Raw genomic sequence first — 22,455 nt, 5'->3', positions numbered from 1 at the left:
GTCTGTTTATGTCCCTCACGCGCTGGCGTTCAAGAGATCGTACGCCACAAAGGTAGTATTACATCAATTAAAAAAACCACCCCTCCTTCTCCTCCACCTCGTCTTCCCTGCACATGCGCCAGTTTTGCTGTCATAACACCCTGTGTACGCCTGGCCTGTAACTACTAATAACCGTCCTCTTTGGATGCATGTGACAGCTGGATCGCCAAACTCACTCACTCACTCAAACACACGCATACACACACACACACGCACTGCTGGATAGCTACTCTTTGAAGACATGACTTTTCCAAAAGCGCTCACTCTTCTGGTCACAGTGATATCTCTGCATCTCTGTGGGCTGCTCCTCTCTGACTGGTGTAATATTAATCTGTCACTGTGGCACTGTATTAGCTCCAGTCTGGCTACTGGAAAACCTTGTGACATTTTTCCTTCAGTACTGTTCTCACTTTCTCCTGCCAGCTTTTAATGTCCTCATGCAGCAGCTCATAATGGGAACATCGCTGTTTATTCACATAATGTATTGCCTATTATAGAGGATTTCACTGCTATTGCAGTGATTTACTGTGTGCATCTTTTGTTATACCATAAGTTGAACTGGTAATATATTGTCCTATGGAAACATGTAGATGTGTGATGTAGAGGTGTGATGAAGTCTTAAATACTCTTAGCTGTGTGCTAGCTGAACCCATCATCTAGGAGAGCCAACCTCATCCCCTTCTTTCCTCTTCTAAGGGGTCAGGGCCCCATTGAGCAAGTCTTTACATATTATTGTTGTATAGATGACTCTTCTGTTGCTGTTGTTTTGCCAGAAAACCTACACAGAAGAAGAGCTGAACGCCAAGCTGACCCGCAGAGTCCAGAAAGCTGCACGACGGCAAGCCAAGCAGGAGGAGCTGAAGAGGCTGCACAGAGCACAGGTAACTGTCAACAGAGACTCATCATTGGAGTAGAATGCTCTATAAAAGGCCTGTAATCCAACATTTTCACCCTGTGAGTCAGACTACCTAAAGACTGGTTAAATGGGAAAATATTGTCTTTTTTTCAGACTGTTTATTTACAGTATTACATTTTATACACAATTATTATTACAGTCAGTGTTATTCTGAGTTGCTTCACTGCTTTATACAATATGGTCTCTCCTGTATGATTCAGCCCTGTTGGACTGAGGCCAAGATGCATCCTTTGGTTAGGAAATCCACTGTGATTGATGTTGTAACTCAGCAGTCAGGCTCCAGGCCTGCTGACGCAGCACTTAGCTGCCTCCTTGCCTCCTGCAGCTGTGGTTAGCTGACCTGAATTTTTTGCTTCCTTTTAGTGGCTATTTACAGAACCTCCAAAACAGGAATCATTTTTTAGTTGCCATAGCTGTTTAGCACAGATAAACTTAAGCACACATGAAGTTTCAGTTGCACTCTGAAAAAGAGAAACTTTGCAAAGGAAGAGGTTTCTGCTCATTATGCTCATTATTATTTCATTCTAACATCAGCTTAACTGGATCCCAATCATATTCTGCATATTAAATAATCAGTAAGGCTACATCCCATACACACTATACTGTAATGAATTCCAACATATGAGCTAATTTACCAGCAGGTCATTTAAAGACACACCAATTATAACACTGACTGGTCTTACTTGTAGACACGCTCTGCAGTTATTGGACAGATAATGATCTGTACTGCTTCAATTATGCATTATTTAATAACATTGAATTATTTTAATGCTATGAATACATCATCTCAGAAATTTAGACATAGAATTTATCTAATAAGATATGTCAAATAATTATTGTAGATTATAATTTTTTTTCTTCATTGTTAGAGACGTCCTGTATAAGATAAGTTTGAGAACCAAAGGGAATAAAAATGAAGAAGTATGAAACTGTGATGATTCAGACAAGCTGGCACAGGCACAGTTTTACCAAGGGAAGACAATTATGTTCAGGGATGAAGCCAGAAGGGTAGAGTGACAGTTTTTAGGCTGAAACGCTCTGAACGTCCCACACAGTTCTGGGCTGTGAATGTAGCACGATTACAGCCGCTCACTGAAGACGGTGTGTACTTCCTAACTATAAAAATGAGGATAAAGCATTAAACACATCTGCTCGATTGTTCCCTTTAACTGTATGATACACACGTCACTTTAAAATATGATTGCAATCTAGGTCTGTTTCTCTAGGTGCCTCTTGTTTACAAGAGATATTATCAGTAGAAGCAAACTATCATAGTGTTGACTTCTTTCTTGCTCTAATGGGACTTACTTACAGAAATGGCATTTACAAATGTAAATAACCGATGCAAGTGTTTTGTGTTCAAAGGTCATTTGAAACTGAATGAAGTCATAGAAAATCATTCAATAATTTTACGGCCCATCCAAACAGAGTTGTGTCCAACTAGACATCAATGCAGTTATAAATGTCAGCGCTTCTGCTCCACCTGAAGCAATATATTGTTAATGAGCCTAAACTGAAGTCAGCTTTAATTACTGGTTACTGCTCTGTGCACCTACCTGAAATAACTTTAGTTGTTTATACACATGTGCCTCTGTGTGTGTTTGTGTCCACTTCATGAATAATGTGACCACCTGTGTGTGTGTGTTCAGATCATCCAGAGACAGTTGGAGCAGGTGGAGGAGAAGCAGCGGCAGCTTGAAGAGAGGGGTGTAGCTGTGGAGAAAGCTTTGAGAGGAGAAGCAGGTAACAACTTATACATACATTTTTTTATTTATTTATTTGTATTTTATTTTTTAAATCTACCTAGCCGTCCCACATGACATTTGTAATATCACCACAAATTAGACGTAACATCCACTGGCAGCGAGCTAATGGGTGTAGTTGGTTTCATAACGCTCTTATTATTAATATTTTACAACTGATTTACCATGCAGTTAATGCTTGTTTTTTGTGCTGCCTCTGTGAGACCATGTTTTATATTTATGTGATAGGAGCTCAGCCTTTTGTAGGGCTCCAAAGGGAATAGGTATAATAACCATGATTAAGATTACGTAACCTGTCCCTTTATGGTCATTTATAGTGTGCTAAAATCACCGTCTGCATTTACTATTTATCTGCTTGTATTAAAACACATTTCAGCACCTAGATTTGTGCTCATGAAAATATATTTGTAATAAACCCAAATTGTTTTTGACAAGGGACTATCACAGACAAAATACATGGGAGATGAAGCATAAATTCTTTGTTAAGAGAGCAGCACACTTCGTTATTCGGAGCAGTGTGAGTGCGAATATTGCTCAGGAGTAATAACACATTATTAATGTGGGTTTGTATGCAACTTAGGTGTTGACAGTATATTCCATCTTAATTTAGTTTATGGTGACCGAATGGAATAAAAACATTTATTATGCAAATGCATGCACATCTGTCCATTTCCCCACCAAACAAATTTACTCTTCCCCCTATTTATCTAAATGTTTGAGTATGTTTAACTTGTTTACCGCTCTACTCTCTTAAAGGATTGTATAAAGGTACTTATACATTACCCAAACAGCACAAAAGAAGATCAGGTATTAGATTTACTGTAGTTTCCTCTTATTTTTTTTTTTTTTAATTAATGACATGTGACACTGTTCTGTAGGCTCCATCTGTGGTGACACACTGCAACAGTTCTCCATCTCTGAACATCTTTGTAATATTCATAACATGTCTGCCATCGTCAGTCCAAGCTGCATGCGATCAGGAGACTGTGTGTCCCGACATAGATTTGTGTGTGCTCATTCTGGATGTGTTTCTGTCTCCTCTGCTGCCTCTCAATGAGGAGAGTTTCTGTACTCTGATCAAAACTCAGATCACGTCATGCTTCCTAAATGTAATCACTAATCTAGGAAAATCAAATTTAAATTGGTTTGTACGCTGACAACTTTCCACAAATATATGCTGCGGTTGAGTGACTTGATACAGATATTTGTTGAGATCGTATCTATTAAGATATCTTATTCTTTTTTTTTATTGTGGTGATGAAAATGCATAACAGCAATCCAGAGCGTTTTTTTTTTTATCTGCTCTACTCAAAAAAAGATCTCAGGATTGTACATGAGCAGACAGTTAGTTCTTGCTGTCTGAACTGCTTTGTTAAATTGAAAATACACGAAACAAACAAACGAACATATTCCCTCGTGTGTCCGCGCACAAAACCAAACAAGCGGAACTTTGTGTGAATTTAAGCGGACTGGCCCAGGAAACAGCAATACAGCAAATCTATGTAACCGTTTCTTATTATTTTGGGAAATGTACTGTACTATTATGCATTGTGGTGAGTACTGACGGACTCTCTTTGTTCGGAGTGTTGCTACAGTGTGTGTGTGTGTGTGTTTTGCAAGGATATGCATGACTTGCTGTTGTTGAAGAACCTAGTGTCTGTGTGTGTGTGTGTTTGTGTGCCCAGTTCGGGGCCTTGTGAAATAACTCCTATCTCTAATATATCCCTGTCATTGTAGACTATTGGGGAGATTCTAATTACAGTGAAATCCTGGACTTGCATCTGGGCGGTATGTATTTCAAATCTGTCGCTTTACAACTAACCTAATGGCTAACCTAATCTGTCCTCCGCACCCCCTTACCCATTTTCTTTTTTTTTTTTTCACTACTTGAGCTTTGTACCCTTCTTATCGACCTTGATTGGCTGGCTGGTGGATTTGCTGGCTGGCTTTTAGCCTCTGCTCCTATATACCCCCCACCCCCACCCCACACACATTCCCCTCCCACCTCCCCTCACTCTGGGTTTGTAGTTCAGACACTCTTTACATCAAACAGAGATCAGACACTTGGCCTCGTGCTGTCCTCTTAAGATCATCTTTGATCTCTATAAACTTATGAATGATAAATGAACGCATTAATGAGTAACTTTTATTTGTCGCTCTGCAGCACGTAGACCGCAACAATGCAGCAGAGACACAAACACTGATATGTTGCTGCTATATGCACCTATGAGTAAATAAAAATCAAAATAGTATATTATATAATTTGCCAGATAAATCTAATGCACATTTTTTAACAAAATCATGATGCAGCAACATGATGGTTGAGATGGAAACAGTGTAACTTAAAAACTCAAACAAATCTGACACTGGACATATCTGCTCTGCTCAGGTACAGTTGCTTTGCTGTTATTGGCCTGTTGCTGTTCAGAGAGAGGTTCAGATAAGGATTAGTTGTAGCCTAGCATGAGGAGCTGGTAGATGTCAGGTGAAGCATCCTGTGAAGGACAAAGCTTACAGAGGCTTAGCCTTTATAGACCACAAAAGTTTTTTTTTTCTTAAAAAAAACCCTGGTGGTCTGAACCCACAAAGGATTTTATGTTTGCATCACCAGATTCTACAGAGCTCTGTTACTTTGAGAGCTGCAGTTGATACTGTGACTATACGATTTCACATTAGGGATGTATTGATCCCATACTGATAATCAGGTATCAGCCCCTGATATTGACCGGATAATCTCTAATCTGATCTTTTTTATTTCAATTTAGTGTTTGCAGTTTGTGCTACAGAAAATGCAGCATTTTGTATCCAAAAAGGTTAGAAGTCAACTTCTGATGTTGCAACAAATAGATTGGAATTCATTTTTAAACCTATTGTGTTTGGACAGATATGGAAGTAAACTTGTCAGGTTGGTGTAGGCATCAGTCATGTTTAAATCTTCTGATAGGATGTAAACACATTTTTGTTTTCACCTTTTTAACTGTAACAAAATAAACACCAGTGATTGTAAAGAGCACAAAACTGTCCAACAGGGGGTTACTCACATATGCTGCATGTAAAGGTAACACTGTAGTCTGGTGAATTGTTTCATCTCATCCTTTCATGTTTATTATTTTTTCATGTTGAAGCTAGACTATAATCATCTGGTATGTTCACAATACTCAGACCCCCCTACACACACAAGTATTATATAACCTGCCTTGGACTGACTCACACTAAACTGCTGGCCTGGCTCTTAGCTTCCCCTCAGAGCTCTCTGCTGCTGTAGTTCTGTTTGTAGTCCCAGCAATGGCTCCCTTGACTTCCTCATACCTGCTCAGTTGCATAACTCCTCGAGTGTGTGTATGTGTGTGTGTGTTTGTTTGTTTGTACTAATGGGCTACGTTGCTCCCCTTAAACGTCAGCTGCGGCCAGTCGGCAGTAGAAGTGTGCGCTGTGTCTGGGTGAGACGTCTCGTGGTTTCTGTTGTTTGAATATGAGAGGAATGCATCTTTTTCTCCTTGTGTCTGCTGAGAATTCAGCAGGGGCTTTGTTAGAAAGCATTGTTTGCTTTGTTGTTATTCGGTGTTGGCAGAATCCCTCTGCAGGAGGGGGGAAAATGTGCATTTTCTTAAATTCATATTCGAGCAGGGTCTGTGTCTTTCTGTGGTTCTGTCCTGCTGGCCGCTGTCACTCGGCAGGAGATGTGTGCAGATTTGATAAGAATAAAAAAATTATAATTAATTATAATTATAAAACTGGTTTGTGTGGTCGTAGGGGGCATGATGTCATGTTAGCTCATATCCAGCTTTATTATTTTGAAGTAATTAATTTGATATAATAAACATAATTTCCACAGTATATCAAGGTGGATGTGGATGGATCGTGGATTACATCCTCTTGACAGATTTCAGTTAGTCTGTTTCTACTTGTCCTGTTTAAAGGCTTGGACGGAATAACAGGCTGTCGGGGAAACTGCACGGCTGCGTTATTAATGCAGTTATCTTCAAGGCTGACAGAAAACCTCCTAAAAGCCTGATTATTTTCTCCCTGCTACTTTTATTCCATTTACTTCAGTCTTCTTAAGCAGACAATTGAGGATTTATTCAGCATTACGTACAAATGAAGTGTTTCTTAACCATATTTGCATGATTTGGGGGAATCCATAAAAAAATGATTAGGACTCTAATTTTACCAAAACACAGATTCTAGGCTGTACTTTTTTTTTTTTACTCCTCTGTGATAGTCCCTTGTATGTAGTATTTTATTCTCCCCTTTGTCTTCACCCTCTAGCCTGAGAATGTTGCACCATTCTCCTTTTCTGTCACACGCAGTGACAACGAATGATGCTCATAGTCTCCCTTTTACACATTTTTGGGTTTATCATGGTAGCCTTCCCTATCTGTAATCTTACATTTTTTTGAGATTTTTTTTTTAATCCTAATTTACACTTCAAAAGCAGCTATGCTTAAAAAGTCACAACGCAGGCAAGCAAATTAAGCCAGGTGGTCTAAACATGCTCACAAAAAGAACCATGTAAGAAAAGAAGAAGTAATTATCTGTGTCTCACAGTGAGATGGATCTCCTGGTGATCAGTAATGGCTTTAGTAATAGGATTAAATCATTTGATGCTCTGTGGTAAACACTGGCCATACGTACAGTTTATTCCCATTTCATAGTGGTAGAGTGCCTAAATTGAAAGATTATCTCAAGGCCTACAGATGCAAGATCAAACAGGAGGATTATTTTCCCCTTTCTGTGCTCCAGGTTTGTTGTTTTCTCTTGTTTTCCTTTCCCTTTTCATGTCCCACACCACACAGCTGATCTCTCCCACCTCCTCCCTCTAGGTGATTTGTCTTCTTCCTATCACAGTGCTCCTGTCCTCTCTTGATTCTTCTCCTCAATATTTTCTGCCTCACCTCCCCTCCCCTCCCCTCTCCTTTCCCCTCCCTTTTTTCTTACACTTTTTGTCCTCTACTCTTTCGTCTCTGTGATGTTTCTGCACCCTCACCCCACGCCCCTCCTTTCGTGCCCACCAATGCACCCACCTTCGTCACTCCCTCTCACTCTTTCCCCTCTGTCTTGTGGAAGTTGAACCCTTTGTGGGGATGCCACGCCGAAGACCACTCTCCTTCTGCCCCTGCTGTTCCCCTGAAGGTAACATAACCTCGCCGCATCTGCTGACAGTTGTGGCAGGTTACCTTGGCAGACGCAAGGATCTCCAGAACCGGGCTACACCTCTTCCCGTTTTTTCCTCACTCACTGTCCCCACCCATGTGTGACATTAGGGTCAGTAGATTTCCCCAGCCACTTAGGTGTCTCTGCTAACACTTGTGTATTTAGTTCTGATAAACCAAACATAACCAAACAACTTAAAAATTATAATCTAGGCTTTACAAATGTTTCCATGTTGAGAACGAGTTAGCTGTAGCATAGGGGATTTAGTAGATGTGTCTCAATACAAGGGCTGTATCCTGCGAAGGACAAAGCCTACAGAGGCATCCCCTTTGTAGACCCTAATGTTCTGTGCACAAAAAAATGTCTGAACCCACAGACAATTTTATAATTATATCACCAGAAGCTACAAAGCACTGTTTCCTTTTGAGAGGATCACATTTAAAAGTGTACTCTTTGTCCGCCAAAAGTTCCATTTGTATAGTCCTTCATATGCTGTTTAAAATAATCCAACCAATGCAGCGACACAATACAGTCTGTCTTGTCAAGGATACATCCATTACATCCTTTGACACAAAAAAATACCTGCATTTCTTGGCCACATTTGAATAAGCCTTTGAAATGGGACAACCTTAATGCTCAATCTATCTTCTGTCTTCAAACGCAGTCTCAAATGATGCAGCCCCTGAAGTGAGACACACATTTTGCTGTCTCTCACTTCAGGGGCAGCATCTACCACCGATCCTGCGTATTGGTAATGAGATTGTCGTCCTGTGAAGGATTTTCAATGTCAATCGGTGCCTCTCATCACTAACCAATAATATCTGCTGTATTTTTTTTTTGACACAGGCACCATGGCTGTTTGGTAGAGCCTGATTAAAAAAAAAAGTCACATTTTTTAGCTGCATTTGAAAGAACCTTTGAAATGCGAGCGCCTTGGGACACAATCCATGTTGAAATGTGACCTTCGAAGGATGCAGCCTTTAAAATAGAGTCAGAGTCCTTTAGCTTTAACTCACATAAAGGGGAAACTACTCGGCCACAGTTTGTCTATATACCCAGCAGCATGTGTTTTTGTTCTATTTGGATAATCATATCACAAAACCTGACTGCTGTTTTTTTTTTGAAGTACTGGCCCTTTGAATAAAACTACTCTGTAATCATAAAACAATAATACAACAGTTGAGACTTGGCTAGCTCTTTGCATTGAAGGGTTGAGAAACTTGCATGGTGTGATGATTTGCTATAAATATTCAAGTCTTACACAAAACTAGTCATGAAAAATGAATGGATCATCTGGTTTGTTTCTAACACCTGTCAGTGGAGATTGTGCCTGAGCTTTCTAGTCCGTGTGAAGAAATGCATCATGTTGTTTTTGTGAGTGCGATCTGCTTTTATTTATTTTCTTTATTTTCTCTTTATTGTAGTTTTTGCGCCTTGTTTCCTTTGTGTTTAGGGGCTTAGGGGTGGTGGTGGTGGTGGTGGTGGTGGTGGAACAGGTCTAAGAAGAAAAAACTCATTATATTGCAGACTAAGTTTGAAAACTCAGCCTTTGGTTGTGTAATTCCTCCTTTGTCTTTATATGTTGTCTTCCTCTTCAGTGTGTGAGCAGCACTTCTCCAGCTTTGCTTCTCTGTGTCCCTTGTCTGTCAATTAGCACAAGCTAGTCCCCGAGACCAGAACCATGCAATTTATGTGTGTACAATGTTTTTCCTTGTCGCTTTGCAAGAGCCTCCTCTTCCCCAACTAAGTATGTCACGCTGCATCAAGGTTTGCCTTCTGGTATTCTCATTGTAACTGCTTGGCTCCACCTGCTGTAGTCAGATAAATGAAAGGCTGGGTCGCCCCAGCAGCAGTAGCAGCAGCGGACCTTTCTGAGCATGCCACACAGACCGGTCTTCTCTGCATAGCGAAGTGAGAAAGCAGCTGTTCTGACTGCAATGCATGATGCCAGTCATGCTTTTCTCACTGAGGCAGACTTAATCATCCCATGAACATTTGAACTTGTAATTGAATATGTAAAGACAGCAGCATTTTGTGTTTTCAACCCTCCAACCGCTAAGCATGTTGATGGGTCGATATGTGGCAGGGCAGGATGAAGAATTTCCATAGGTCCTTGGGTTTGTAATGGGTTTGTAATGTCGTAGGTACTGATTGGTGTGTTTGTGTTTTTTAATTATCACCCTCTCCGATTAACAAAACACTGATAGGAGGAGGTAGTTGCTCCCAGGGAGTAGCTACATCTTACACAAAGACCAAACTGGGTAACACAAACTCTTAACTTTGCAACAACAGGTATTGTGTGTGTGTGTGTGTGTGTGTGTGTGTGTGTGTGTGTGTGTGTGTGTGTGTGTGTGTCTGTGTGCACTTGCTAAAGTTGAAACCAGTAGCTCCACACCACCTTCTGTGTGCCATATCCGAAAATGGCACAGCTGAACACCTTGGTGTCGAGTCCATTCTTCCACCTCACCATCCCTCAGCAAGGACATCCTGGCTTGGCTGTCATTGCATTGCCTGTGTCGGTCCTTGTCCGTGTGATGTCAGTGTCATCTCGCAGGCCAAAGCAGGTTCTTACTGTCACCCCGTGCTTCTTACTTTCCTGCAGGTATGGGCAAGAAGGATGATCCTAAATTGATGCAAGAATGGTTCAAGCTGGTGCAGGAGAAAAACGCCCTGGTGCGCTATGAGTCAGAACTCATGATATTGTAAGTACATTATTTGACCAGTGGGATTGATAAGTGAACCAATGCATGAATTTTACTTTCAGAAATCAGAAACTCCATTAATTAGAGAAATTAACACACCAGTATCTGTAGAAGCCCAGACTTACCATGTTATGAGATACCTGTATGTCTGGCTGGCTGAGCTTTTTAATGTATTTTTGTTCCACTGCTTCCAATTTGTGATGCACATAAATGTTTTTTTAGGGACCTTAAAAGGTGTCGGACCTGGCTGGGACTTGCTTGTGGTTAAATACCTTTTGAAGTTAATGAAGTCTGCTACTCAGCTGTGTTATTGGAAATGAGATTTATTTTAACATCCTGGTCTCATTATTTCTTATTGTTTTCCACATTATTAGAATGTCTCACCCAGGTCCGACATCTTTTAATGTCCTCTGGAAACATTTGACAAAGCTGGTTTTTGGCCTATGACCATATGTTTTCTAAAGTTGCATTGCGGTGAGCTCTCACAGCTGTCACCTTTGGTCTGTTTGGCAACTTAACACATCAGTCCAAGTTACATAGTATCAGAGCAGACATTCTTTATGTCTGTTTCAAGCCTGTGTACTATCAAAGAGGTAAAATTGATGCAATATGTTGCTTTAAGTTAAAACAATCGCAACAAACGCTGAAGACAATTGAGATGATAAAATGAAATGTGTTTTAAAATGATTTATGATTATATTGCCTCATGAAGTCTTAATCATTTTTCACCATAATATAATGTGAATCACATTTGCAGTCTATTTGAAGATAAAACTTTATTACATTCTGACAAGTCATCAGTTACAGTTAACACATTTCAGATTAACGATGGATTTTTCTTGTAGTAAGAATAATTCTTGTTTTATTCTGCAAAGACAAATGAAAATCTGCTGCTAAACAAAGCCATAGTTCATTAGTTGCAAAACATTCAAAACTTCTTCTTCTTCTTCTTTCTCCCCAAGTGCCAGAGAGCTGGAGCTGGAGGACCGACAGAGCCGACTGCAGCAGGAGCTCAGGGAAAGAATGGCTGTGGAAGGTGTGACTAAGAACTCTGATTATCTAACATCGCACTCATTTTACCTCTAAATGTTTATAGCTGTGTAATCTTGTTTCTTTACTCCTGTCAGACCACCTGAAAACTGAGAAGGAGCTTGCTCAGGAAAAGCAGATCCTGAATGAGATGTTAGAGGTGGTGGAGCAGCGTGATGCCCTTGTAGCCCTCCTGGAGGAGCAGAGACTGCGGGAGAAGGAGGAGGATAAGGACTTGGAAGCTGTCATGCTTTCTAAAGGATTCAACCTCAACTGGACCTAACAGGAGCGAAATAGCTCATCGAAGTTTGGGGGGGAAAAGGGGTTTGATTTGTCAATGGAGGTCTGAGCCGCCTCACACAGTCATCCTTTATATGAAAAGTCTGCTGAATGCCAGCGCAGGCAGTTGGTCTCAAACTGTCACACCTACAGCAGTGAATGTGTAAAGACAACCCCCAACACACACACACAGACTCTGGCTGCGTCTGACATTGAAGCAATCTTCAGCGTTTACATATCTTCTGCCCGAAGGCAGTCCGACTTAATCACTTTGCAGTTTAGCTTTGCTCTGTCTCCGTGGGCGGATGGGCGAGTGTATTCACAACTTTATCATCCTGGCCTTGAAGAGGATCCTCTCAAGTAGTGGGTGGGGGTGAAGCCTTTGGGAGAATGTTTAAGGACTTCATTCTCGATTATTTAAAGGGAAGAATGCAGTTTGGTCCTGCTGATGTAAAGGAATTGTAAAAAAACAAACGTTTTTTTGTGTATAGTTGTGTAGTCACTTTTTCTGAAAAGGACTGCTACAGAGGTGTGTTTATTATATGTGGACACGGTGTCTCCAGGTTCTGTCTGATTGTGGGACAGACATCATCTGAAGCTGCCTTTTCTTCCACTGACTTCCTGAATAACTGCAAACATGCCATGAAAGGTTCTATTTCCCCCTACAGTGTGTTTAGTGAGTCACCACTAAGGATCCATCAAGAATGGCAATGTGTTTGTGTATTTAATATCTATGTTTGGATTTAACAGATGTTTTTTTTTCTCTTTTTTTTTGCATTCACAGGAGAGTGCCCAGAATCTCAATATCTTGCACTTGTGTGTCACTAATAAGCCATTGCATGTCAGGAGTGAAGGCTGCAGGCACATAGAAGAACTTTATATTGTCTTTTCATACAAAGACGTGAAGTTCGCATATAGACATTGAAGCATTTCATGCCAGTCAGTAATGATGGGCCTCTCTGTGAGATTCACTGTATATCGCACTGACGGTTTACAAATACAATTTCAAATACTGGGCTGCTGCAAGATAATGCAAAGATTCTTGGAAAGATCTGTATTAACAATGCAATCTTATTAATGAATATAATGTTGGTAAGAGGAGATTACAGTTGGTGCCACAGGACACAAACTTACACAGCAGCAGTGTTATTTCACCCATGAAATGCCTTTTTCATTTTCACTCTGAAGTTAGATTTTAGTTTTTGAGGTTTCTCCTGCTGCTCAATATATTTTTTTCTCCCCATATGTTTTGTTTTGTTTGTTTTTAACAGCAGGTCCAAACAAACACAAAATGTACAAAGCAATGCAAAGTTGTTTAGTCAGCAATTCCCCATCACAACAGGAAAGTCACGGATCATTCGGTGGACCGTCAAATGTCTAATAATCTATCAGGCCACTGTTCTGCATCACAGAAACACTACAGGCTATATTTATGACTTGGTATGAGCTGTGAATAAACAAAAGTTACATCATTTTAAGGGTTGTTTTAGATGGTGTGTGCTAAGATTGACATGATTGTATTGATATTTATTAACGTGTGCAAATTGTATTATATGTAAAGAAAATGAATCCTAATTTTTAAAAACTGTTCTGTTGACACACTTGTAAATGCTTCATGTAGCTAAAATACATAGGGTTGTTGGATGTATGCTGAAAACGGCAATAAAATAATGCAGTTGTTCTTTTACGTGTGCGTCCACTGAAATTTAACTTGAGAATCTTTAAGGGTTCTGATGAATTAGCTGGTTTAATTTTTTCATCATATCATATGAATTTGAGTGATACCAGGAAAAAATGTTATCACTTTTCAGCTGTAAGGGTGATTACATTCTAAACTTACAGTTTTTGGGCGAAATATATATCTGTTCAAAATCACATTGTGTAAACACAATCTGTACAAACGTGGACACTTTTGGAGCTCTTACTTTGAAAGCGAACTTTCTGCTTCCGGTGATTTTCCGGTTTGGTCAAATTCGTCTTTCACAGAGTTCAGCTCCAGGTTGGGATCAAAAGTTGGAAACACTTGGAAGTGGACCTTAAAAATGAACGTTTTAAGCTACAGGGACTGTGAGGTTAGTGTTTAAAAATAGTTGTGCAACCGAGATAAACTACTGGGCAAAGAATTGCATGAGGAAGAAAAGACATTCGCGTTTTATCTGCTGTGAAATGAAGTGAATCTCGTGATATATGTTGGCATTTCAGAAATTGTTAAATGTAGAAACATGGCTGACAAGTTCAGCCTGGGTCGTACTGAAGCAGCAAAGTTGTGTTAGTGAGTAAATTATTCGCCCGCTGTGCATAACCGTGTGTCCTAGTTCGAAGGAAAGTGAACAGCGACATGACAAAATGTGTCAGAATACTGAAGATGGTGTTCAGCATTTACATTTTAATAATTCTCTTCTTCCAGGCATGGAGGGCAGAGGGGCTCACACTGTCCACCAGCAGTAATGAAGCTTGCAAACTGTATGATGCCATACTTACGCAGGTAGCTTATCCTGCACACACTTTTCTCCCATACTGGCTGCATCTGTGATACTGTATCACCCACTGCATATATGAATGAAAACATTACACACCTATGTTGTGTTTGACTCCTAGTATGTGAAATGGAGGAATGATGAAACATTGGGAGGATTTGAAGGATGCATCTCTGCTATCCAGGCAGCTGACCCAAACTTTGGTAAAGAAACTGCAATTTTATTTCATTTTTAATGTAAACAAGTAAAAAAAAAAATCAAAAGTCCTTCAAAGCAGATGTAACTAGGAAGCAGAGAGGAATTCCAAAAACAGCGCATCAAGGTCAAAGTAAAAAATACATTTAAGAGGAAGGGTGAAGGTATCTGTGCTAAATCTGTCTTCTGCTAAAATAACTTAATTAAAAATGGCTGTGTCCCTCTCTACTTTAAATAAACACGGGGGAGGTCAATTCTTCCAAGGTCTTTATTCTTAGTTCAGAATAAAAGCGTTGTCAGAACTCTTATCCAGCTTTTTTATGTTTTTTATGGTGGTGAGTTAGTTCTTATATTATATATAATTTAACTGTTCATAATACATGATCACTATGTGGTATGTATTATGTTCATGTATTATTGGTTACATAACCAACCAGCAAGAGGTCCTTATGTCGTCACTGCAGTGCAGACAATAATGGGTCAAAAAGCAAACGCAACATAGATAATGTGTTTTCTCTCAAGGCTTATTCTAGGTTAAATCCTGAGCCCCCTCACAGTTATTGTGAGGGAGCATAGTGGGACCCTTTAAACTTCCTGACCCTTAACATTAACATAACATGTCTTGACAAATATAAACCTAAATAGAAATAAAAGTAGACAGATACTTAAGACTCGCTTTTTTCTTATCTGGCTTCAGTCCAAAGGCAAATCCTGTCCAAGTGCATGTGATGTTTTATGCTGAGAAGTAGGAAATTCCATAAAAGTGAAAACACAATCTCAGCACAACACAGTCTCTTGTTTATTTATTTATTTATTTATTTATTTTTCTTAGTTATGGGTCATGTGATTAGCGCAGGACTGGAGCTGGTGGCGACTACAAGCAGCACTCGGCTGGATGAGCGTCTGGCCAGTGCTGTGAAGCGAACGACGGAGCTTGCCAACGTCCAGGACATCACTCCCAGAGAGAGGCTGCATGTCAAAGCTATTGAGCTGTTCTCACATGGGTAAGATACAGAGCCAGGCCACGGCAAGGAATACAGATATAAGAGGCCAGGAGCCTAAATGTAGATTATAAGACAAAAATGCAATTCTCAGTTAACTGAATACCCTTCGTCCACCCTCTTCCTCTTCGGGCATTTAGTAGAATTCTTTGTACACTTAAATGTACCAAAAAATCCAATCTAAGCCAAATACATAAACACACAAATTGAAAATCACAGTTACAGGTCATAATACTGATACCAAAAGAATGGAATTTCTCTATTTTGTTCCTGTTCTGTTCTTCATTCATTTCAGTCTTTTAAACAAAAAAAAATGGATGTTGTCGTTTTAGCCAATATTAGAGAAGAAGTGAAATGAAATTCATTGTGACTGCATAATGGATTTCCTGTCAAACAAGGTTGCTTTTCATATTAAACAAAACTAGAGTAATTGGATTTTTTTTTTATTCATCAGTCAATGTTAATTAATCACTGTTACTGTCTCTATCTGCAGATGCATCAGATCAATAGGCATTATTTCTTTGTCACACTGCATGCTACACTTTTATGTCAGTCATAGACCTGAAAAGTAATATCTGTATTTTATCTCGTCTTATTTCCCAGTGGTATAGTCAGATATATTGTAATATTGAGGAGCCACTTTGTTTCTCAATATTAACTTGGAGGATACTTAACGCTTTTCCTCTGACAAATTATACTGTGATTCTCATGGATTCTCTGGTACTTAATTGCTTCATAGAGATGTGACTGTATTAAACAGTATGACTTGTGTTTCTTCAAGAAATTTTCCAAAAGCCTGTGAAACGTGGGAAGACATTCTGCTTGATCATCCCACTGATATGTTGGCCCTCAAGTTTTCCCACGATGCTTACTTTTACATGGGAGCCCAAACTCCGATGAGGGACTCTGTGGCCAGAGTGCTTCCCTACTGGAAACCACATATGCCTTTATCCAGGTACAAAGACAGCATAGATAAGAGATAATCACAGGAATACTTACACTGTATGTCATCACTGAGAGCTACAGTGTATAATACAGATTTTTATATTTAATGGAGCGTGTGCCTCACTTTTATAAAATGGTGAATAACAGCTCTGTATTTTTTTAGTGAGAGGTTTTGTATATGTGTGTTCCTTCAGCTACCTGAAAGGACTTTATTCCTTTGGCCTCCTTGAGACTCGTTTCTATGACCAGGCTGAGAAAGTGGCCATGGAGGTGAGATTTTCTCCTCCATTATAGTCTGTTGTACATGACGTTACCATTATTGTAACTGGTTGTTGCAGGCTGTCTGTGCCTGTGCTTATTGTGTCGGTTCAATTCGGCAAGTAATTTACCATCAAAGACTGACAATAATAAGCAGCTCATCCAGACCTCAGCAGCCAGACTCTTTGTGGAATGTGGAATGCACACAAAGTAGCTGTGACATCAGGGTCACTTGTAAAAAAAAGATTGAGGAACATCATAGATGAAATAAAGATAGATAGGTACTTTATTGATCCCCGAGGGGAAGGCTGATGTAGCAGAGGATGGAAGAAGCTTAGACTTATTTGAAATACAGAAATATTTTTCTGAATCTATCCTAAACTGTTAAACTCTCATATGCAGGGCCTTGCTCTGACTCCAGATGATGCCTGGTCTGTCCACTCTGTAGCCCATGTTTATGAGATGAAGGCAGAGGTGGACAAAGGCCTGAAGTTCATGGAAGGTAGAGAGAAAGACTGGCAGGTACCACTCTTAGGTTGTTCCTCAGCTGTGTTTTTCTGATGGATTCTATCTTGGTAACCTTGCAGTGTTCCACACACCACTGAATTAATTTTCAAAATTGAAATAGCTCCAGTATAAAAAAAAATACGGTAAATGTGTAATGTTTAATTCCAGGTATCTGATGTGCTGGCCAGTCATAACTATTGGCATTGGGCTCTATACTTCATCGAGAAGGTAAAGACTATAATGAGAATTTTCAGTCAGGAGAATAGTTGGCAGGAGGAGTGTTTGTGGAACTTGTATTTATGATATTATCTCCCGTGGGTAATTTGCAGTCTGGAGTTGATGATACTGTGAGATTAATTTGTGTTTGCATCTGTGCAATACAATTTATCAACATTGCCTATCTCTCATGCTGTCAGATTTGTCTCCTTCACCCTCTTCTCCTCCTCCTTCTCCACAGGGGCAATATGAAGCTGCTCTGCAAATATATGATGCTCAGGTTGGTTCATGTTGAAGGTTTGCATCAAAACTTTAAAGGTGTATCTGTCTGAGTTTCTTCCACAGCCATGTATGCACCAACATACATGGGACGCAGACTAAAAGCAATGCGTTGTGCTTGTTGTCAAGAGAATAAGTGTTAGAAAATGGAAGTCAAATCCATATGAAGTTGTGAGAACCAGGAAACCACCCACACCCATTTCTGTGTCAACCGCTAAAGGTTATGTTTTTATTCAGATGATCTAACAATAGAAGAGACAATGTGAAAGTGAAGCTCTTTGATGTTGGAACATTTCATAATGTTACTTAACCATTGCTGTAACTTTGCACACAACAGACATTCTTACATCAAGTTGCATATCATGAATGTTTAATTGCTCACATCAGGGGAATCCCACAAGACACACATGTCTGTTTTAAAATTTGATTTCGCTGAACAAACGTCATGATGTGGAATTTAAATGTTACATCACTCAATGTCCAAGATGAAGAGTGAAAGAAAGTGTTCCATGTTTCCCAAAGGTATTCAGACGCTGTAAAGCCTCAGGATCCATGTTGGACATTGTAGATGCCTGTTCACTGCTTTGCAGACTGGAAATGGAGGGTGAGACACAGAATAATAAAGTGATTCAAAAAGCATCTGGACACATGCCAGAGATCGGAGTTTGATCAGGGGTCTGTTGTGAAGTTTGAGAATTGGCACATTTGTGCTGATAAAAATGCTGCAACATTTGTTAATGTGTTGCTAATGTGTTGATGGGCAACTGTTACATTTAATTTGAGGCAATTTAGGACAGTACGGTCTTAAGTGAAACTGCTAATGAGGTGAGATAATCTGTTATCATACTTCATTAATCTGAAACTCTGAAATTGTCGAAAATTAGAATAATTAGCAGAACCTCTGACCACATTTCACGGTGCCTAACAATTCCTCACAATTATGCAGCCATGAAGTGTTATTTTAGTTGGGTCTGTTTTGTTGCTGCATTTCTCAGGTGTGTGTGTGAAGGACCGTTGGCGGGAGCTGTTCCAGGTAACGCAGCCTCACACGGACGATCATGTGACCTTGTTTAATGACCTGCACTTCCTCATGGTGTCGCTGGGAGCTAAAGAGAGCAGTACTACTCAGCGTCTGCTGGAGGGCCTCCAGGAATTGGCTAAGTGAGTTCCGCGTCATTTCTTCTCTTCGCTGCACACCTCTACATGCTGTCATCCTTACATAAGAGCAACTAAAGCCTTACGTAAAGCGGAGACAGAAACAAGGCTGAGCGTAGGATGTGGCCAGAAAGAGAATTCAGAGAGACAGTGCATCGCTCCTCTGTAGCAGATGTTGTACCAGGAGCTGAGATCTCTGAGGACCTCTGTGGTCATAATGTTCTGGCGTCTTGACCATGAACAGCCTGTGCATTTCAGTTTGTCTAGCACACAAGCCACAGAATAGCATACTTTTAAAGCCAGCCCTTAAAGTTATGTTGTTCACTTTTAGTTCTTAAGTAAGAAACTTGTGTTTTCTAATCAACGGAGCTCTACTTTGCATCATGCAGGCATGTTCAGGCTTTGCATTAATTAAACTCCATCACACACATGTACTGTCACTTCTATTACATTGGTTTAGGAAGATAGCAGATTTACATAATCCATATTTTGTCATAATGTAATGTTACAGTCAGAGAAAGTGACTCTAAGCATGAGCTAATCCAGGAAACAGTGCGGAATATGTGGCCTTACAGTGCAGCGAATCCTTCTCAGATGCCTGTAGTTTTCTCCGTTTAGGAGAATAATGCCCTAATACTACTGTCAGTATGTAGAAATAAATCAACATTAAGCTTTTTTTGTTGGTTTGTTGTTGCATTCTGTATAAATAAATAACTAAATAGCAAATGGCTTTTTAATAATAATACTTTGTTCGAAATCTGAAATGCAACAATGTCAACATCATTTCCTTCACAGGGAACCAGGGGACAATCAACAACACCAGATTGCAGGACCTTTAGGCATACCAGTGTGTCAGGCCATGATGGAGTACAACCAGGGCAACTACAATCAAGCTGTGGAACTATTATACCCTTTACGCTACAGCGTGGTAGACATAGGAGGCAGTGATGCACAGGTACGGTGCACAGAAAAAGCTAACTTTGAAAACGTAATGTGAACATGAAGCATCTAACAAAAACAAATCCTAATCAAAGTGCAGCTCTTTTTTTGTATAGCTGAGACGCTTTAGCCTTGAGGCTTTAGTTTCTTTGGTAATCATTGATCTTACTGTATTGTGTTTTCTTGAGTAAATCCCTGCCACTGTAAAAAGGAGCTAGAGGTGAAGAGTGTTGTGCTGAAGAGCTGCACTCTTTCAGTCTGTGAACACACCACATAGTGTAAGGACGTAGACCACAGCGCACCAGCGTATGAATTATAAATCTTTGTGATGGATGCTGATGGACTTTGTGCATTTTATGCTCTTTGTGTCCTGAGGACTATCCTCCAAGGTGCAACAATGTACATACAATGTAACACAAAAGTGTAGAAAGAGTCTATGTGTTACTGGAAGATGTTTGTGTTTACTAATGTCTGTAAACTGTTGTTTACAGAGGGATGTGTTTAATCAACTGCTCATCCATGCAGCCATGAATTCAGAGAATAAGCACCACCAGAAACTGGGAAGGTAATGCACTGCAGGAATTTCAGACATACATGCTTCAGTCTTTTTCAATTTCAGTGCTTTACATCTCTGTCATCTTCTGAGTGAAAGTCTGCTGAGATATTGTGTGTGGAAAAAAGAAAAATCTTGCGTGATTTGAGCCACTGAATTTCATCATGATAGTGTGTAGTTGCTGTTAGAACTGCTGTCCACTCTAGTTTTCTTTTCCATGTGCGTACAGAACACAAGTCCTTTTCATGCTCCTATTATGTAACCGACATTCTCTATCTGCACACCATGTTACACTTCCATTATTGATCATGCTAGCCTCTCAGCTTATAGTCTCTTTGAATATGTGTTCCATCTCTTTGCACTGTCCTGTGTTGTGCTTAATTCCCCCAGATGTCTGCTGGTGGAGCGTGACGCTGTGAGGCCAAACTCCCCTCTGACCCATCGTCTGATGCAGAGAGCTCGTGCTCTTCATGTCTAGATTGATTGAAATATATGCAGAGCAGTCTCCATGCAAATTAAAAAAAAAACAGTCCCACCTCTAAACAGATATGCCAGCATCTGGTTTTAGGAGACTTATTTACCAACTGCCAAACAACTTTGACAAGATTGCTAAACCCTTTTATGCAGCACTTTATTTTTGCAGCCTTGTAGACTTTTACTGTGAAGCTCCAACATGATCAGTATTCATTGTTGTATAAAGTAAATAATCACATAGAAGTGTAAACTCTCTCACTGTTACTTTCCAATCACGTTCAGTATGTTATTTTAAAAGCTGAACAGCTACAACTAGGATAACCCAGGTAGTGCCGGTAAACAAGGACCACCTGTACAGTAAATGATTCAGGCAGCAGGTTTATGTACACACATAGAAACTTACTAATTAGCCTAAATCATTTTACCTCAACAAGTCTTCACATACTATGTGCGTGGGTGGTAACCTAGCCGTACAGAGGTTGTTTATTATTGCTCTGTGTTAGCAATAGATCTGTTTCCAACAGACTTTGCTGCATTCCATCTACCTGGGAAGTTACAGGTGGGAATAAAGTAATATCAAAATTGTTCCTGAATGTGAGACTTCAGGAAGTTCACAGAGAGAGAGAGGGGCTAATAAATACAACAGCATCTTAATACAACTTTAATTTGTTGACACGCAGAGCAGCCATGTTGGATATTCAGAGTAGGGTCAGTAAGGGTTTTCTAGTTTTTTAAGGCAGAAATTCAACTTATATATTACTGTTGAAATTTCCTGCCGCCAGCTCAGCACGGTGGGTGAAGCACAGATTTATGATTGACTCTTCAGTAACATAGAGTGTTCCACTAAACATTGACACTGAATCAACATGCTGCTGGTATTCATCGGCTTCACCTAAGTGGAATGCAGCCATAATTGGCTCTAGTATGCTGAGTAATACACCATGCTGTCTAGCTAAAATTAGCTGGTTGTGCATGTTACATAATTGTCCTAAAATATATAGCTGTAGTTATAGTGTCTGTGTTTGTTCTGCATTGGGTAGGTATTGATCAGGATTTAGCTTTACATTGTTGTTGCTGTAGCTAACAGCTTACTGCTTATGAAGCAGGGCATATGAAATTGGCTGAAATGGAAACACTGTCTTAAAAAGTGACATTTCAAAATACAGTATGATGAGAAGCATTTTAATAAGAATGGCAACTTGTAATCAAATATCTACGATGACAATGAGAAGCAATTGTCATCAATAATCATGATTATACAATATTCATATTTTGAAAGTGCCAAATGGAATTCCTACTTTAATATGTAATGATAAGATGACAAATTTGCAGTTTATCAGTATATGTGATAATCATGTTTTAATGAAAGCTAGCTTTACAGTACATATGAATACACATTTTTTTTGCAAACAGATCTGACACCTCTAATCAATATGCATCATAACATCTTTGTCCAGATAAACTGATTTAATTTTATTAGCAAACTTTTCACATTCAAATAACTTCATTGTCAATATCAGTACAAAAACCTTGTTTAAAACCAATAAATACACAGTTTGATCTTGTATGTGAAT

General features: G+C 39.7%; 2 protein-coding genes across 30 annotated transcripts in view; both read left to right on the top strand.

The window, feature by feature from the left end:
- The window catches only part of mical3a (microtubule associated monooxygenase, calponin and LIM domain containing 3a), a 73,697-nt gene extending 60,128 nt beyond the window's left edge, over window positions 1-13,569 (top strand). For 17 of the 29 annotated variants that reach the window (XM_028408652.1, XM_028408651.1, XM_028408678.1 and 14 more), the window contains 9 exons: window positions 2-52; window positions 813-920; window positions 2,605-2,698; window positions 3,475-3,525; window positions 4,456-4,506; window positions 7,786-7,851; window positions 10,475-10,574; window positions 11,537-11,610; window positions 11,702-13,569. In XM_028408652.1, the coding sequence (XP_028264453.1) occupies window positions 2-52; window positions 813-920; window positions 2,605-2,698; window positions 3,475-3,525; window positions 4,456-4,506; window positions 7,786-7,851; window positions 10,475-10,574; window positions 11,537-11,610; window positions 11,702-11,886 (780 nt within the window). In that variant the 3' untranslated portion in view covers window positions 11,887-13,569. The other 12 variants (XM_028408679.1, XM_028408663.1, XM_028408680.1 and 9 more) reach the window with 10 other exon arrangements.
- Window positions 13,570-13,836: 267 nt separating this feature from the next.
- Window positions 13,837-22,446, top strand: ttc38 (tetratricopeptide repeat domain 38). Its single transcript, XM_028408547.1, has 14 exons — window positions 13,837-13,954; window positions 14,290-14,367; window positions 14,481-14,562; window positions 15,387-15,558; window positions 16,337-16,510; window positions 16,695-16,770; window positions 17,161-17,280; window positions 17,434-17,493; window positions 17,723-17,761; window positions 18,283-18,364; window positions 18,756-18,921; window positions 19,711-19,870; window positions 20,346-20,419; window positions 20,798-22,446. The coding sequence occupies exons 1-14, from the start codon at window positions 13,925-13,927 to the stop codon at window positions 20,883-20,885; spliced, it is 1,401 nt and encodes a 466-aa protein (XP_028264348.1). The 5' UTR covers window positions 13,837-13,924; the 3' UTR covers window positions 20,886-22,446.
- The last annotated feature ends 9 nt before the right edge of the window (window positions 22,447-22,455 follow it).

This window comes from Parambassis ranga, chromosome 6 (assembly GCF_900634625.1).
Source record: "Parambassis ranga chromosome 6, fParRan2.1, whole genome shotgun sequence".
Lineage (NCBI taxonomy): Eukaryota > Metazoa > Chordata > Actinopteri > Ambassidae > Parambassis > Parambassis ranga.
This window is presented reverse-complemented; position numbering and strand designations above follow the sequence as displayed.

Coding starts and splice junctions, on each gene's coding strand:
- ttc38 (XM_028408547.1), top strand. CDS start 13,925: ATGAACGTTTTAAGCTACAGGGACTGTGAG. Junction 13,955..14,289: donor TAAGCTACAGGGACTGTGAG/GTTAGTGTTTAA, acceptor CTCTTCTTCCAG/GCATGGAGGGCAGAGGGGCT. Junction 15,559..16,336: donor ATTGAGCTGTTCTCACATGG/GTAAGATACAGA, acceptor TGTTTCTTCAAG/AAATTTTCCAAAAGCCTGTG.